Here is a 14,293-nt window from a genome sequence, read left to right as displayed (position 1 = left end):
CTTGTACGTGACTTTTTGTACGAAAACTGCCTGACAATGTTACAGTAAGTAGTGTGAGGGATTTGTTACGGAAAAGGTTCGAATTGTTTGAGCTGATTAATTGTAACGTGATACGGTACATTCACTGGAGTATTCTTTCATGAATCTTAGATAGAAGCTGCTATTGATTCTTGTCTCCTGAAACAAATTCATGGTGAATGGCTACCCTTGACAACCAATTAAAACAGTTAACAAAGTGGGTACAGGTTCGAGGACGAAACAGAAGTTCACAGGACTTATTTGTAAAGACAACATTAGAGTTTGTTTTTAACATTGTGGTGTATTCAAAGTGTAATGACATACTACTGCAGAAGATGTCAAAACATTCCTTCTTGCGATCCTAGACGCTGATATTGACTAGAAAGTGCAGTTTCCACGTGACAAAATATCATACACTTTAGTTTATAGATTATTGCAATACTTCAGAAGTGAGCTAATTCAGTTGTTCAGGGGCTGTGATTATTACGTTGTGGATTTTGAAAAATGTCTCAAAAGAAGCAGATGGACATAAAATGTGTGATTTTCTAATGTGAAAGGAAAGTGTGCATGCGTTATTTGACGTCGGCGCTTTTAGGAGATTTTACAGTTTCTGTTCTTTTAATCACTTTCAGAGAAGCGCTTTCCTCTTTGAACTTTAAAAAAAAATTAAAAAATCTCAGATTTCATTGGGTGATCCTAACGAAAACATTAAATTTCTGCAACCTTCAAGTCAGATATCAAGATGTCGCTAAATGACTGTAATACTTGATACAGGATGCTGTGTTAATCACTTCGCATGAGCATTTAAAGCTGCAATTTAGGTAACGGATTGGGGAATCGTTGAATTTCTAAGATCTCAGTTGGACTTGGGATTCTCAGCAAGCTATTGAAATTTATTCGTATTTTCTTTTGTATATTCAAGGTATCAGAAAGGATAATTCCCACCTTTTCGAGCTATTAGATCGTGTCAAGTATTGAATGTTGGAAGAAGCTGCTTTAGAAGTAAAACCTTTCCTTATTGAATTTCAGACTGACGCTCCTCTCACTCCTCTTCTTTACAACACCGGTTGTGATTTTTAAAAAAATGGTGTAAAAGTTTGTAAAATCAGAAATCATTAGTTCCTCGGCTTCATGTGCCTGTATTGATGTGGAAAATGAAGGAAGCCGTCATCTTGCAAAAAACGTTGAAGTTGGTTCTGCTACACGCACTGCCTTGGACATTGCCCCGAAATTTCAGAAAGTGTCTCTAGAAATTTGTTCTTAAAATTGTGTGGAGAAATCGCCTTTATAAATTGACCAGAGCTCTTTCATGTTTCGATCCTAATGTTTCTGCAGGATTTGGTGTTGGAGTGAAGCTCATGAACTCTCTTTCAGCTGAAGTAGTTGAAAGTTGTTGGTTAGATAGCAATAGGACGTATAGAGTGATAAGAAAGTTCAGAGACCTGTTTTTGAATTCAAAATGTAAAACAATTATGAATCGGTATTCTAGAACTGGTGAATGTTTGAATAACTTTTAGCTAAAAATTTTGATGCTTCAGAGGGAAATAATTTAAAGATAATGTTAGAATTTTCTTGATTTTGTTTGGTGAAAATTCTAATGTAGTAATAGGATTTCTAATTAATAGTGGTAAATCGTTCACTTCTGGTGCACAGAATCCCTGATTCGATCCCAGCTTGCGCCAAATGAGCTTTGTGGTGGACAAACACCACGTGCATGGGTTTTCTCGGGGTATTATGTTTTCCTGTCACTTTCTTCCTTTTATCGTGTCAATCATTTTTATGATTACGGTCTCTTTTAGCTTACACGGTATAGACGTGGGACGTAAAACTGAGAGATGTAGTTTCACTTTTTTTTTTTAATTAATGTGGAATTTGTAGATAGTTTACAAAAACAAACTTCAGTAGCATATGAATCATTAGCTTCTTATGATGACCTTACAAACAATCCATAAGTAAATCCATGATTCATTTTGCACAAAATGTTCGTACTCGTTTTGCAGAAACAATAAATCAACGACGAGAGGAGGAGAAAAAGAAACAAAAGAAGGTACGTAAATACAGGAAAATAAACATCTTTCTGAACGAGCTTGAAGCTAAAAACACTAAGACAATATGTGTGCACGATATTGATGAGGTAATAAAGCACTTGAAGAAATGAAATGAATTAAGAAGTGAAGTGAAATGAAAAAATCTCTCAGACTTTTTTCTCCTATATGTAAGGGAACTTTCATCATGTAACTAAAATTGCAGATTATAGTGTCAGAGTGCATGTTTAATTTCTTGCTTTGTGGAGGAATTTTTACTAGATAAGTATTCTGTAATTTTATAATAAAATACATTGAATTCGTTTCTGTATCAGTCAGTATTATACTTGTTTAGGGGAAAATATATTACTTACGTAACATTTGTTGGCATGTTTTTCTTTGAACGTAAGGGAAGTCTGTGTGGCTAATCACTTAACAGGGACATTTTTAAAAGTTGTTTACCGAGAATACCAAAAAGAGTCAGGGATTTTTTTTCTTTAAATACAGAAACTGTGACTCAGAATAGAAAATTTCCAGAAATAACTGGTAAAACTGAATGTAGTAATAAGTAAAACAAGAGACTTGACATCATGTTTTAAAGTGTCAAGATCTTTCGAGATAAGACCTTTTCCTCTTATTCATTACTTTTATTTGTATTTAATTGTTTAGGGTCGCAGTTGATTGTTCAAGGTTCTTTGGGCGGATTGCAGGTATTAGACTTGACTCCAGAAGGCCAAAAACATCAACGAATCTTAAGTATTGGTAATGATCCATTAGTAGAGAGAACCCATAGTCTTATAACCTGTCTAAATGCAGAACTTTACAACATGTGCCAAGAACATACACATGATGATACAAAGGCTTTCAGCTTCACTTTCTGTAGATCTCTCGATTTAAAATGCGAGAAGTTTTTATCAGGTAAGTTTATGTGCTGGAATAACTATTCTATATGAAACACTTTCAAATGTACAATTATAGTTACATACATATAGATACATTCTCCGTAATATTTTAATTTGCTCTAGATATATGATAGTATTGGTTTCGGACTTGTGTTAGCTGTTACAGTTAGAAATGCACCGATGAACATTCTCTTTCTGACCAAGAGTTTCAATTGAATGTACCAATGCATGGAACAAGTCTGAAATTTAACATATACTGGAAATTTCATTATAGTATTTCACAGTTACAGAGATACAAAGGGAGAAACATTTCGAAAATTTGTTGCTTACGATACACAGAAAGAGAAGTGACCAGTTATAAGTTCGACGTCACGAATCAGTTCCCCTTTCTGTTCTTAGTATGGAGAATTTCACTGATTGTTTTTACATTGCAGTTTTCTTTGGAAATAATTAATAAAATCGTTGGTTAGTAAAACAAGATTGACGAAATAAGTAAGACTTATTTAACACGTTAACTGCCGTGTGACCCAACCGTGGATCACCATAGTTCTGTTTCAAGAGCCTTGTGACCCACCTGGGGATCACTGCACTTCCACGTTTGTGGCCACATATACCACCGGTGGGTTATCTTTTCTGAAGTTTTATATGGGTATATAATTTTCGCCAGTCTGTAAAGCAGTCTGTTCAGATTGGTTTCCAAATTAAAAAGCGCATCTATTTTCAGATGTGTATATCTTTATTATTCGTAAAAACGTATAAACATTCGAAAATACTGGAAATGATGTCATTTTTTCACGTAGAAAATGATGTATAACATTCATAAATGTGTAGTGCAATGTTGTGGACAGCATCAGAGATATATTGTCGAAATACAAGACGTTGTCCCTCAAGGCATATCACTTTAATTGTTGTAGATCTCTTCCTCAGGAATATAGGATTCCTGAAGTATATTTTGAAGCTTTTCCAGAAATGGTAGAAACTTATATAGTCGATCAGTTTTATTGGCAGTGGTATTGTCATATATACATATGAAACCTCCATAATAGCAATTCTTGTCTGTTACGGCTTATAAGATTAGACAATTCATTCTTAAACAGCGATTTTTACGACCAACAGTTAGGCAAAGTGGGCATGGAAACAATTCTCATTTTCAACACAATGCCTAAAAATGTCTTCATTTCATAGTCATTAGTTGCTATTCATTGGTTTAAAGGATACATCCTTCTGGTAGGCTCGTCGCAATCAGATAGTACTTGATTTGTATAACGACTTGTTTCACGCACCAAATATGATTCAGTATCGTTTATATATATATATATATATATATATATATATATATATATATATATATAAACCTCAAATAAGAAATTGTCTTTTCAAACAAATCAGCTGTTAGCACAGGATCAGCACTAATGTCAGCAGAAATAAATGGAAAACATCCATTCCAACAACTCCCCAACAATGTGAAGTATTAGATCTTCCCGAACCAGAATCAGTATCACTCAAATCATGCAATTCACAACTAGGGAACTATTCTGGGCTTTCATATACTTAGCCTGCATCAAAACTAGATAACACTTCAAAATCAGGGTTTTCATCGTTATCATCCATTGAAATATTGTCCTCACTATCTTCGTATACATCTCTAATATCCCCTTCTGTTATTTTGCTACTCACTGTTATATGTTTGTAGTTGTTTCTTAAGGCTTAAACTGAATTAAAAGAAAATAGCAAAATTGAAGAAAGATTAAATAATAAAAAGCATGTAAACAAGGTGGCCTGTACGTGGATCATCTTACCTACACTAAATTAAATATCAGAAAAGATATTTACTTACAGCAATGCTTTCAAACAGCACAAAGGAACCCAGGCGAAAAAAAAACAGATACCATTTTCATGCTATGTATTACAGGCGCCTGTAATGCTTTGGAATTGGAACAGTTTTCCACATGTACATTGTATGTACAGAGTTGCAAAACATGTGTTTAACAGGTGTTGAAAAGATGTAGAACAGAGAAAAGAGAAATCGATCTTGTAATGTACATCGCATGATAATCGCATATTAATCGATTAACATGAACTGTAAAGTACATGTTCATACCACATGAGCATGAACTGGCATTGACACCTGTACATGCAATGTGCACGCAACGTGAATAGTGGAAGTATAGGATAGCAGAACATGCAAGGTACATGTTCGATGCACATTACAATGTACATGTCGCATGTACATATCAATTCCTGACGCACAAAAACTCCTCTGGACAGATCCAATGTACATGCATTACACAGATGCAGTGCATACATATTAACACATGCAGTGTATGTCTCATGTACATTGCATGTACAGAGGAGATAATGTTGCTTTGTACAGCGGGGGACACTTCTAAATGGTACACCTTAGCCGTAAATCTCCATATGGCTGTACCATTTAGAAGTGTCCCCCGCTGTACATACAATGTAAACGTTCATGACGATCTGATTGATACATGTACTTGCTTTACGAGACGTAGCCCTGTGCGTGCTGGACAGCAAGATTACTATTCATATATAATGATCAGTAACAGTAATATCCTGCGTGCAGAGGGGTATGTTCCGTACAGTAAGTAAATGTATCAATCCCTTCGTCATGAACGTTTACATTGGATGTACACAGCAACATTTCCTCCTTTTCATGACTTGTCAGCCCTTGAAATCATGATCGTGCTGAAATGTGAAATATATTATATAGTACAAATTTAGGATATTTGTACAACTTGCCCTATACGGTTATTTTACTTTATATTGTATGTTGTTGATTATATAAAATTTAATAGAATCTGGGGGCCGCGGTGGCTTAGTGGTAGAGTTCACCTCTGGTGCTTCGGGTCCCGGGTTCGATCCTGCCAAGTGAACTTTGTGGTGGACAAACAACGTGTGCGTGGATTTTCTCGGGGTTCTCCCGTTTACTCCCACTTTCTTCATTCCACCATTTCATTCATTACTCATCATCACCAGCCTAACCGGCATAACCGTGGGACGTAAAACTCGAATATTTCATTTCATTTTTTAATTAGAATACTATTTGCTTTAGGTGTTTGCATATACAAAAATCAAAATGACATTAAAACTACTTCAGTTTTATTTTATTTTTAAAATGATACAAATTTCAACTTAAAATTTTAACATAAACTTTCAACTCTGCTATTAATACAACGGTCAAGTACTGAAGAAAGTAGTAGAAAATGGATCGATCTGGAACAACCTAACTCATACTTGCTCAACTCAGGAGCCCCTGGGAAATCGAGCACGTTACACCGTGAACCCACGGTCTTTTACGACCTCCATTTTAGGGGTGAATTTGTTCCCTTTTATGAGCACTTTTTAGGGGTGTACTCGTTCCCTTTTATGAGCATATTTTTAGGGGTGAACTCGTTCCCTTTTATGAGCATATTTTTCAATCCTTATTTGAACATAGCAGATAACACATAAAATTACGAACACATAGAAGAGTAGATAACACATAGCAGAGACTACGTAACATAGCAAGGGTGTACTGGTTTCCTTTTATGAGCATATTTTTCAACCCTTATTTGAACATAGCAGATAACACATAAGATTACGAACACATAGAAGAGTAGATAACACATAGCAGAGACTACGTAACATAGCAAGGGTGTACTGGTTTCCTTTTATGAGCATATTTTTCAACCCTTATTTGAACATAGCAGATAACACATAAGATTACGAACACATAAAAGAGCAGATAACACGTAGCAGAGACTACGTAACATAGCAAGGGTGTACTCGTTCCCGTTTATGAGCATATTTTTAAACCCCTATTTAAACATAGCAGATAACACATAAGATTACGAACACATAGAAAAGCAGATAACACATAGCAGAGACTACGTAACATAGCAAGTGTGGACTCGTTCCCTTTTATGATCACTTTTTCAACCCCTATTTTAACATAGCAGAAATGACATAAGACTACGAACACATAGAAGAGCATAAGACTATGTAACATAGCAGAGCTAATACAAGAGTATGGTTTATTTTCCAACCCTTATTTTAACATAGCAGAGAATACATAATATTCATTCCCTTTTATGATCACTTTTTCAACCCCTATTGGAACATAGCAGATAATACATAAGACTACGTAACATAGCAGGGGTGAACTCGTTCCCTTTTATGAGCACTTTTTTCAACCCTTATTTTAACATAGTAGATAACACATAAGACTAAGTAGATAACACATAAGACTACGTAATACAGCAGGGGTGTACTCGTTCTCTTTTATGAGCACTTTTCAACCCCTATTTTAACATAACAGAAATGACATAAGAATACGTAACATAGCAGAGCTAATAGAAGACTATGGCTTATTTTCAACCCTTATAAGACTATGTAACATAGCAGGGGTGTACTCATTACAACCCTTATTTTAACATAACAGAAATAGCAAACAATGAGCAAAGATTACAATCGAACACCCACGGTCTATAGATAGTCATTTTAGAGGGTGTATTCATTCATTCTCTTTGATGACCATTTTTTCCACCCCTAATTGAAATTACATAGCAGAGCAGATAATACATAAGATTCGTTTCCTTTTATGAGCACTTTTAGGGGTGTATCCGTTCTCTTTTATGATTACTTTTTCAACCCCTATTTGAACATTTTAACAAAGCAGAAATTTATGAACACATTCTCCACCCCTATTTTAACGTAGCACTGATTTCGTTCCCAACCCCTAATTTAACATAGCAGAAATGACACAAGCATGTCCCCAAACTACTGACCATAGTGAACAAAGATCAAACTCAAAAACGAAACAACATATCGAGGTGCTGTTTCCACATTTAACAAGAGGTCATCAGATACTACATGTCTCAAAATTAGTGGCCATGAAGGTCAAAGGTCAAAATACTTAAAACCTAATAACTTGGAAACGGATCCACATATTGAGATGGTGTTTACACATTTAGTAATTGGTCATCAACTACTACAGGTTCCAAAATGATGATCATCGAGGTCAAAGATCAAAATACTTAAAACCCAATAACTCGAAAACGGAGTCACATATTGAGGTGGTGTTTCCACATTTAGTAATTGCTCATCAACTACTACAAGTTCCAAAAATAATGACCATCGAGGTCAAAGTACTTAAAACCTAATAACCCGAAAATGGATCCAGATATTGAGGTGCTGTTTCCACATTTAGTAATTGGTCATCAACTACTACAAGTTCCAAAAATAGTGACCATCGAGGTCAAAGGTCAAAATACTTAAAACCAAATAACTCGAAAATGGATCGACATACTGAGGTGTTCTTTCCACATTTAGCAAGAGGCCATCAACTAGTACATGCTAAGAAAGTACTGACCATCGAGGTCAAAGGTCAAATATTTAAACCCGAATAACTCTTAAACGGAGCAACGTATTGAGGTGCTGTTTCCAGATCTAGTAAGAGGTCATCAACTACTACTAGTTTAAAAAATAATGGTCATCGAGGTCAAAGGTCAATTTCGTAAACGAAACCACATATTGAGATAACGTTTCCTCATTTAGTAAATTTGTGTGATTATTCAAATTTGTACAAAGCAGAAAAAAGTGAAGAAGGAATAAATTTGAGTGGCTTATTTACTTTTGTATTAATGAGAAAATCAAAGGAACACAATTTTAACTAGCGCAGAATTTCTGTACCTATTTGGGCTATTCAAATAAACGAAAAAATTAATTTGAATGGACTAATAAGAAAGAAAGCAAAGATATACCATATTAACTAGCTGAGAATTTTATATCATCTTGTATTATTTAAACAAAACGAAGGGCTAAATTTGAGAAAGCGAACATGGATCATTTTACTCAAATTTGGATGGAGTATTTATCTTTGTATGAACCAGAAAAAAAGTGAAGAAGACCATTCTAACTAGTTCAATATTTCTGTAGAATTTTGTACTACCCAAATAAACGAAATTTTATTTTTGTATCAATCACAAGAAAATCAAAGAAGGGTCATTTTAACTAGCTCAGCATTTTATACCTTTTTGTGCTCTTCAAATAATAGAGGGAACAAATTTCAGTGGTCTATTTTATTTTTGTACCAATCAGAAGAAAAGCAAAGATATGCCATTTTAACTATTGAAACAAACGAAAGGATAAATTTGAATGATCTATTCAATTTTGTACCGACGAGAAATGCCATTTTATGTCATTTTGTACTACTCAAACAAAAAAAACGAAGGAGGTTCATTTTAACTAACTCAGACTTTTATACTATCTTGTACTACTTCAATAAACGAAGGAATACCAACCAGAAAAGAAGTGAAGATTAGGTGGATTATTTTCTTTTGTACCAACTGGAAAAGAGAAGAAGAGCTACTTTAACTAGCTTGGAATTTTATATCATGTACTGTTTAAACCCTTTTAACAAGCTCAGAATTTATGTAACTTTTGAACTACTAAAATGTTCTATTTTTGTATCAATCAGAAAAAAGCGAATAAAGACCATTTTAACAAGCTCAGAATTTATATACATTTTGTACTAATCAAATATACGAAAAAATAAATTTAAGTGACCTATTCAATTTTGTACCAATGAAAAATGTCATTTAACTGGCTCAGAATTTTACTACTCAAATAAACAATGGAGTATTTAGTTTTATACCACCGAGAGAAACAAAGAAATTGTATCATTTTGGAGTATTCAAATAAACAAAGGATTTATAATTTGTGTCAACTCTAAAAAGGGTCATCTTAACTAGCTGAGTATTTTATACCATTCTGTATTATTTCAACAAACAAAAGGAAAAAGCAAAAAGGACCATTTTAAACTAGTCTAATAAACGAAGGCATAAATATGAGTGAGACCAGAGAAAAAAATCGAACAAGGCACATTTTAACTAGTTCAATATTTCTGTACAATTTTGCACTAGCCAAATAAACGAAAGAAGGGCCATTTTATACTTTTTTGTACTATTAAAAAACTGAGGATAACTTGAGTAGTCTAAGTTTTTGTACTCATTCGAAGAAAAGTAAAGATGATATATTTTAACTAGCTCAGCTTTTTCATACCTAATGTTGCCATTTAAATATGGGTGTTCTAACCATTTATAACAGCCTAAGATTTTTATGCCTTTTTGTAATATTTGTACTAAACAGGAAAAAAGCTACACAAATAAACAAAGGAATAAATTTGTAATAACCACAAAAACCGAAGAAAGACCATTTGAGTGGCCTATTGAATTTTCTACCAACGAGAAATCTCATTTCCAGACCATGTCCATTACTCACTATTTCTTATATACAAGCTATGGAATTAATTTCAACTCCTAAAGAATTTGCTTTTCAACTTTTTATTTTATAATTTGCATATTAGCAAAAACAGTGATTATGTTTCATAAAATAGTTCTATATCTGCTGATAGATGTCCCTTTTTGATCAACATAATAGGATGTTTAATACATTTAAATTCTTGTTAATAATATTAAACAATTAACATGCATGTGTCCACCAATACAAATTTACAGATCTCAATTTCCAAATAAGAGAATAAAAATTCATGCTGTTAGTATTCTATCAATTCATACATTATACAAATGTGTTACTAATTGTATTACCTATATTCTAGTAGGTATTTTCTACACATTCATTATTAGTACATTCATATCATGCAGGTACTCGTACATGCATTGGCAAAGAAATACTACACAAATCTTCAGATTCTTGTACATGCATTTACTGAAGAAATACTACTAGGACAAGACCTGGAAGATAATCTAATCTAACCTGATCGGAATTTCTACATTTTTCTGTACTATATTGAACAAACATGAACGATCGCACTTTAATTGCAAAGTAACATGAGATCAAATATGCAATCCATTTACCACTTAATTAAAGAAGATTGGAATAGATTTAGTATAGAGCAGGTTCAGATTTACTATATTTCAACTCAGAAAATAATTTTGATTATATATGATATTCTACAATGGCCAATACTTGTTTATTTACGTAAATTAATTTTTATACGTTAGTCAACATTTCTGAACTTTTAAAATTTTGTTGTAGCTAAGACATTTGTGTAGCGAATCTAGGTATCAGCCATCCCCTATCGAGGGAGGCGAGCTGAAGTTTCTTAAGTACTGGTCATGTTGAAGGCTATGTCACTTGTAAACTATATATTCCACTGAAGATGAATTAAATAGCACTTGAATGAGCTAATTATGTAGCTAAACCTAGTTTACCTTATTCACACCTACTACACAAAGATCCAAATTTCCTTTGATCAGTTCGCAGCCAATATATTTGTGTATAATTTACTATTTTCAGACAAATTTTTATTTAAATACAATCCAGTTTAAACTAAAACCACTTTGTTTAATCCTTTAGATAACTATTGATTTCGAAGGCAGCTTAAAACTTGAAAAATTACGTAATTTGCTGCTGACTAAATTATATTGGATCGACCTTTATAAAATTTTAATTTTCTACAAACTCTCGAACCCAACTAACTTCACTTTTGCTTTACTATATATCGGAGTTTGGGGTTTACACAGCGGTATCCATGGAATCGTGTATATTAAACATATGATTTTGTAATCATGGTCGAGTTTAGTTAATTTGTTTAAATAATCATCATAGAAATCGACTTAAATATCTGACTTTAGAAATATTTCTATAAATATTAAAATTTAAAAGGATGACTAACTTTGCCTCCATTTTCATACGCTCAAATATGCACTACTTGATGACATGAAGTAAACTAGTCATATAGCATCATTGAGAAAACTTTTAAACTAATAACATATAACAATCCAATAAATAATAACATATAACAAAACGAAATAAACTACAAAAATAACGAAAATATATTTTGGTGAATACATTCAAAATTTGATTCTCCACAATCCATGTTCGCTTTCTCAAATTTAGCCCTTCGTTTTGTTTAAATAATATAAGATGATATAAAATTCTCAGCTAGTTAATATGGTATATCTTTGCTTTCTTTCTTGTTAGTCCATCCAAATTAATTTTTGCGTTTATTTGAATAGCCCAAAAAGGTACAGAAATTCTGCGCTAGTTAAAATTGTGTTCCTTTGATTTCTTTCTCATTAATACAAAAGTAAATAAGCCACTCAAATTTATTCCTTCTTCACTTTTTTCTGCTTTGTACAAAATTGAATAGATCACACAAATTTACTAAACGAGGGAACGTTATCTCAATATGTGGTTTCGTTTACGAAATTGACCTTTGACCTCGATGACCATTATTTTTGAAACTTGTAGTAGTTGATGACATCTTACTAGATTTGGAAACAGCACCTCAATACGTTGCTCCGTTTAAGAGTTATTCGGGTTTAAATATTTGACCTTTGACCTCGATGGTCAGTACTTTTTTAACATGTACTAGTTGATGACCTATTACTAGATTTGAAAACAGCACCTCGATACGTTGCTTCGTTTCCGAGTTATTAGGTTTTAAGTATTTTGACCTTTGATCTCGGTGGTCAGTACTTTTTTAACATGTACTTGTTGATGGCCTCTTGCTAAATGTGGAAAGAGCACCTCAGTATGTCGATCCATTTTCGAGTTATTTGGTTTTAAGTATTTTGACCTTTGACCTCGATGGTCACTATTTTTGGAACTTGTAGTAGTTGATGACCAATTACTAAATATGAAAACAGCACCTCAATATGTGGATCCATTTTCGAGTTATTAGGTTTTAAGTACTTTGACCTCGATGGTCATTATTTTTGGAACCTGTAGTAGTTGATGAGCAATTACTAAATGTGGAAACACCACCTCAATATGTGACTCCGTTTTCGAGTTATTGGGTTTTAAGTATTTTGACCTTTGACCTCGATGATCATTATTTTGGAACTTGTAGTAGTTGATGACCAATTACTAAATATGTAAACACCATCTCAATATGTGGATCCGTTTCCAAGTTATTAGGTTTTAAGTATTTTGACCTTTGACCTTCATGGCCACTAATTTTGAGACATGTAGTATCTGATGACCTCTTGTTAAATGTGGAAACAGCACCTCGATATGTTGTTTCGTTTTTGAGTTTGACCTTTGTTCACGATGATCAGTAGTTTGGGGATATGCTTGTGTCATTTCTGCTATGTTAAATTAGGGGTTGGGAACGAAATCAGTGCTACGTTAAAATAGGGGTGGAGAATGTGTTCATAAATTTCTGCTTTGTTAAAATGTTCAAATAGGGGTTGAAAAAGTAATCATAAAAGAGAACGGATACACCCCTAAAAGTGCTCATAAAAGGAAACGAATCTTATGTATTATCTGCTCTGCTATGTAATTTCAATTAGGGGTGGAAAAAATGGTCATCAAAGAGAATGAATGAATACACCCTCTAAAATGACTATCTATAGATCGTGGGTGTTCGATTGTAATCTTTGCTCATTGTCTGCTATTTCTGTTATGTTAAAATAAGGGTTGTAATGAGTACACCCCTGCTCTGTTACATAGTCTTATAAGGATTGAAAATAAGCCATAGTCTTCTATTAGCTCTGCTATGTTACGTATTCTTATGTCATTTCTGTTATGTTAAAATAGGGGTTGAAAAAGGCTCATAAAAGAGAACGAGTACACCTCAGCTGTGTTACGTAGTCTTATGTGTTATCTACTATGTTAAAATAAGGGTTGAAAAAAGTGCTCATAAAAGGGAACGAGTTCACCCCTGCTATTTACGTAGTCTTATGTATTATGTGCTATGTTCCAATAGGGGTTGAAAAAGTGATCATAAAAGGGAATGAATATTATGTATTCTCTGCTATGTTAAAATAAGGGTTGGAAAATAAGCCATACTCTTGTATTAGCTCTGTTATGTTACATAGTCTTATGCTCTTCTATGTGTTCGTAGTCTTATGTCATTTCTGCTGTGTTAAAATAGGGTTTGAAAAAGTGATCATAAAAGGGAACGAGTCCACCCTTGCTATTTTACGTAGTCTCTGCTATGTGTTATCTGCTCTTCTATGTGTTCGTAATCTTATGTGTTATCTGCTATGTTCAAATAATGGTTGATCACCCCTAAAAATATGCTCATAAAAGGGAACGAGTACACCCCTAAAAAGTGCTCATAAAAGGGAACAAATTCACCCCTAAAATGGAGGTCGTAAAAGACCGTGGGTTCACGGTGTAAGGTGCTCGATTTCCCAGGGGCTCCTGAGTTGAGCAAGTATGAGTTAGGTTGTTCCAGATCGATCCATTCTCTACTACTAGAGAAGATTAAAGGAGGCCCCGCAATGAATTACAATATTTATAGTAATTCTTATAAGTACATAATATATTATATACATATAATATATATATTTATTATGTATAAAAGCTATTGAAGGA

At 33.6% G+C, this 14,293-nt stretch overlaps 1 protein-coding gene across 6 annotated transcripts in view; it reads left to right on the top strand.

Annotated features, from left to right (window-relative positions):
- Vps13D (vacuolar protein sorting 13D) overlaps positions 1–14,293 on the top strand; it is a 571,041-nt gene that overhangs the window by 220,533 nt on the left and 336,215 nt on the right. For all 6 annotated transcript variants that reach the window (XM_081740126.1, XM_081740128.1, XM_081740131.1 and 3 more), the window contains exon 20: positions 2,712–2,960. In XM_081740126.1, the coding sequence (XP_081596252.1) occupies positions 2,712–2,960 (249 nt within the window). The remainder of the gene's footprint in view (positions 1–2,711; positions 2,961–14,293) is intronic.

This window comes from Thermobia domestica, chromosome 15 (assembly GCF_964235325.1).
Source record: "Thermobia domestica chromosome 15, izTheDome1.hap1.1, whole genome shotgun sequence".
Classification (NCBI taxonomy): Eukaryota; Metazoa; Arthropoda; class Insecta; order Zygentoma; family Lepismatidae; genus Thermobia; species Thermobia domestica.
The sequence above is the reverse complement of the archived record's forward strand: the minus strand, read 5'-3'. Positions and strand labels throughout refer to the sequence as shown.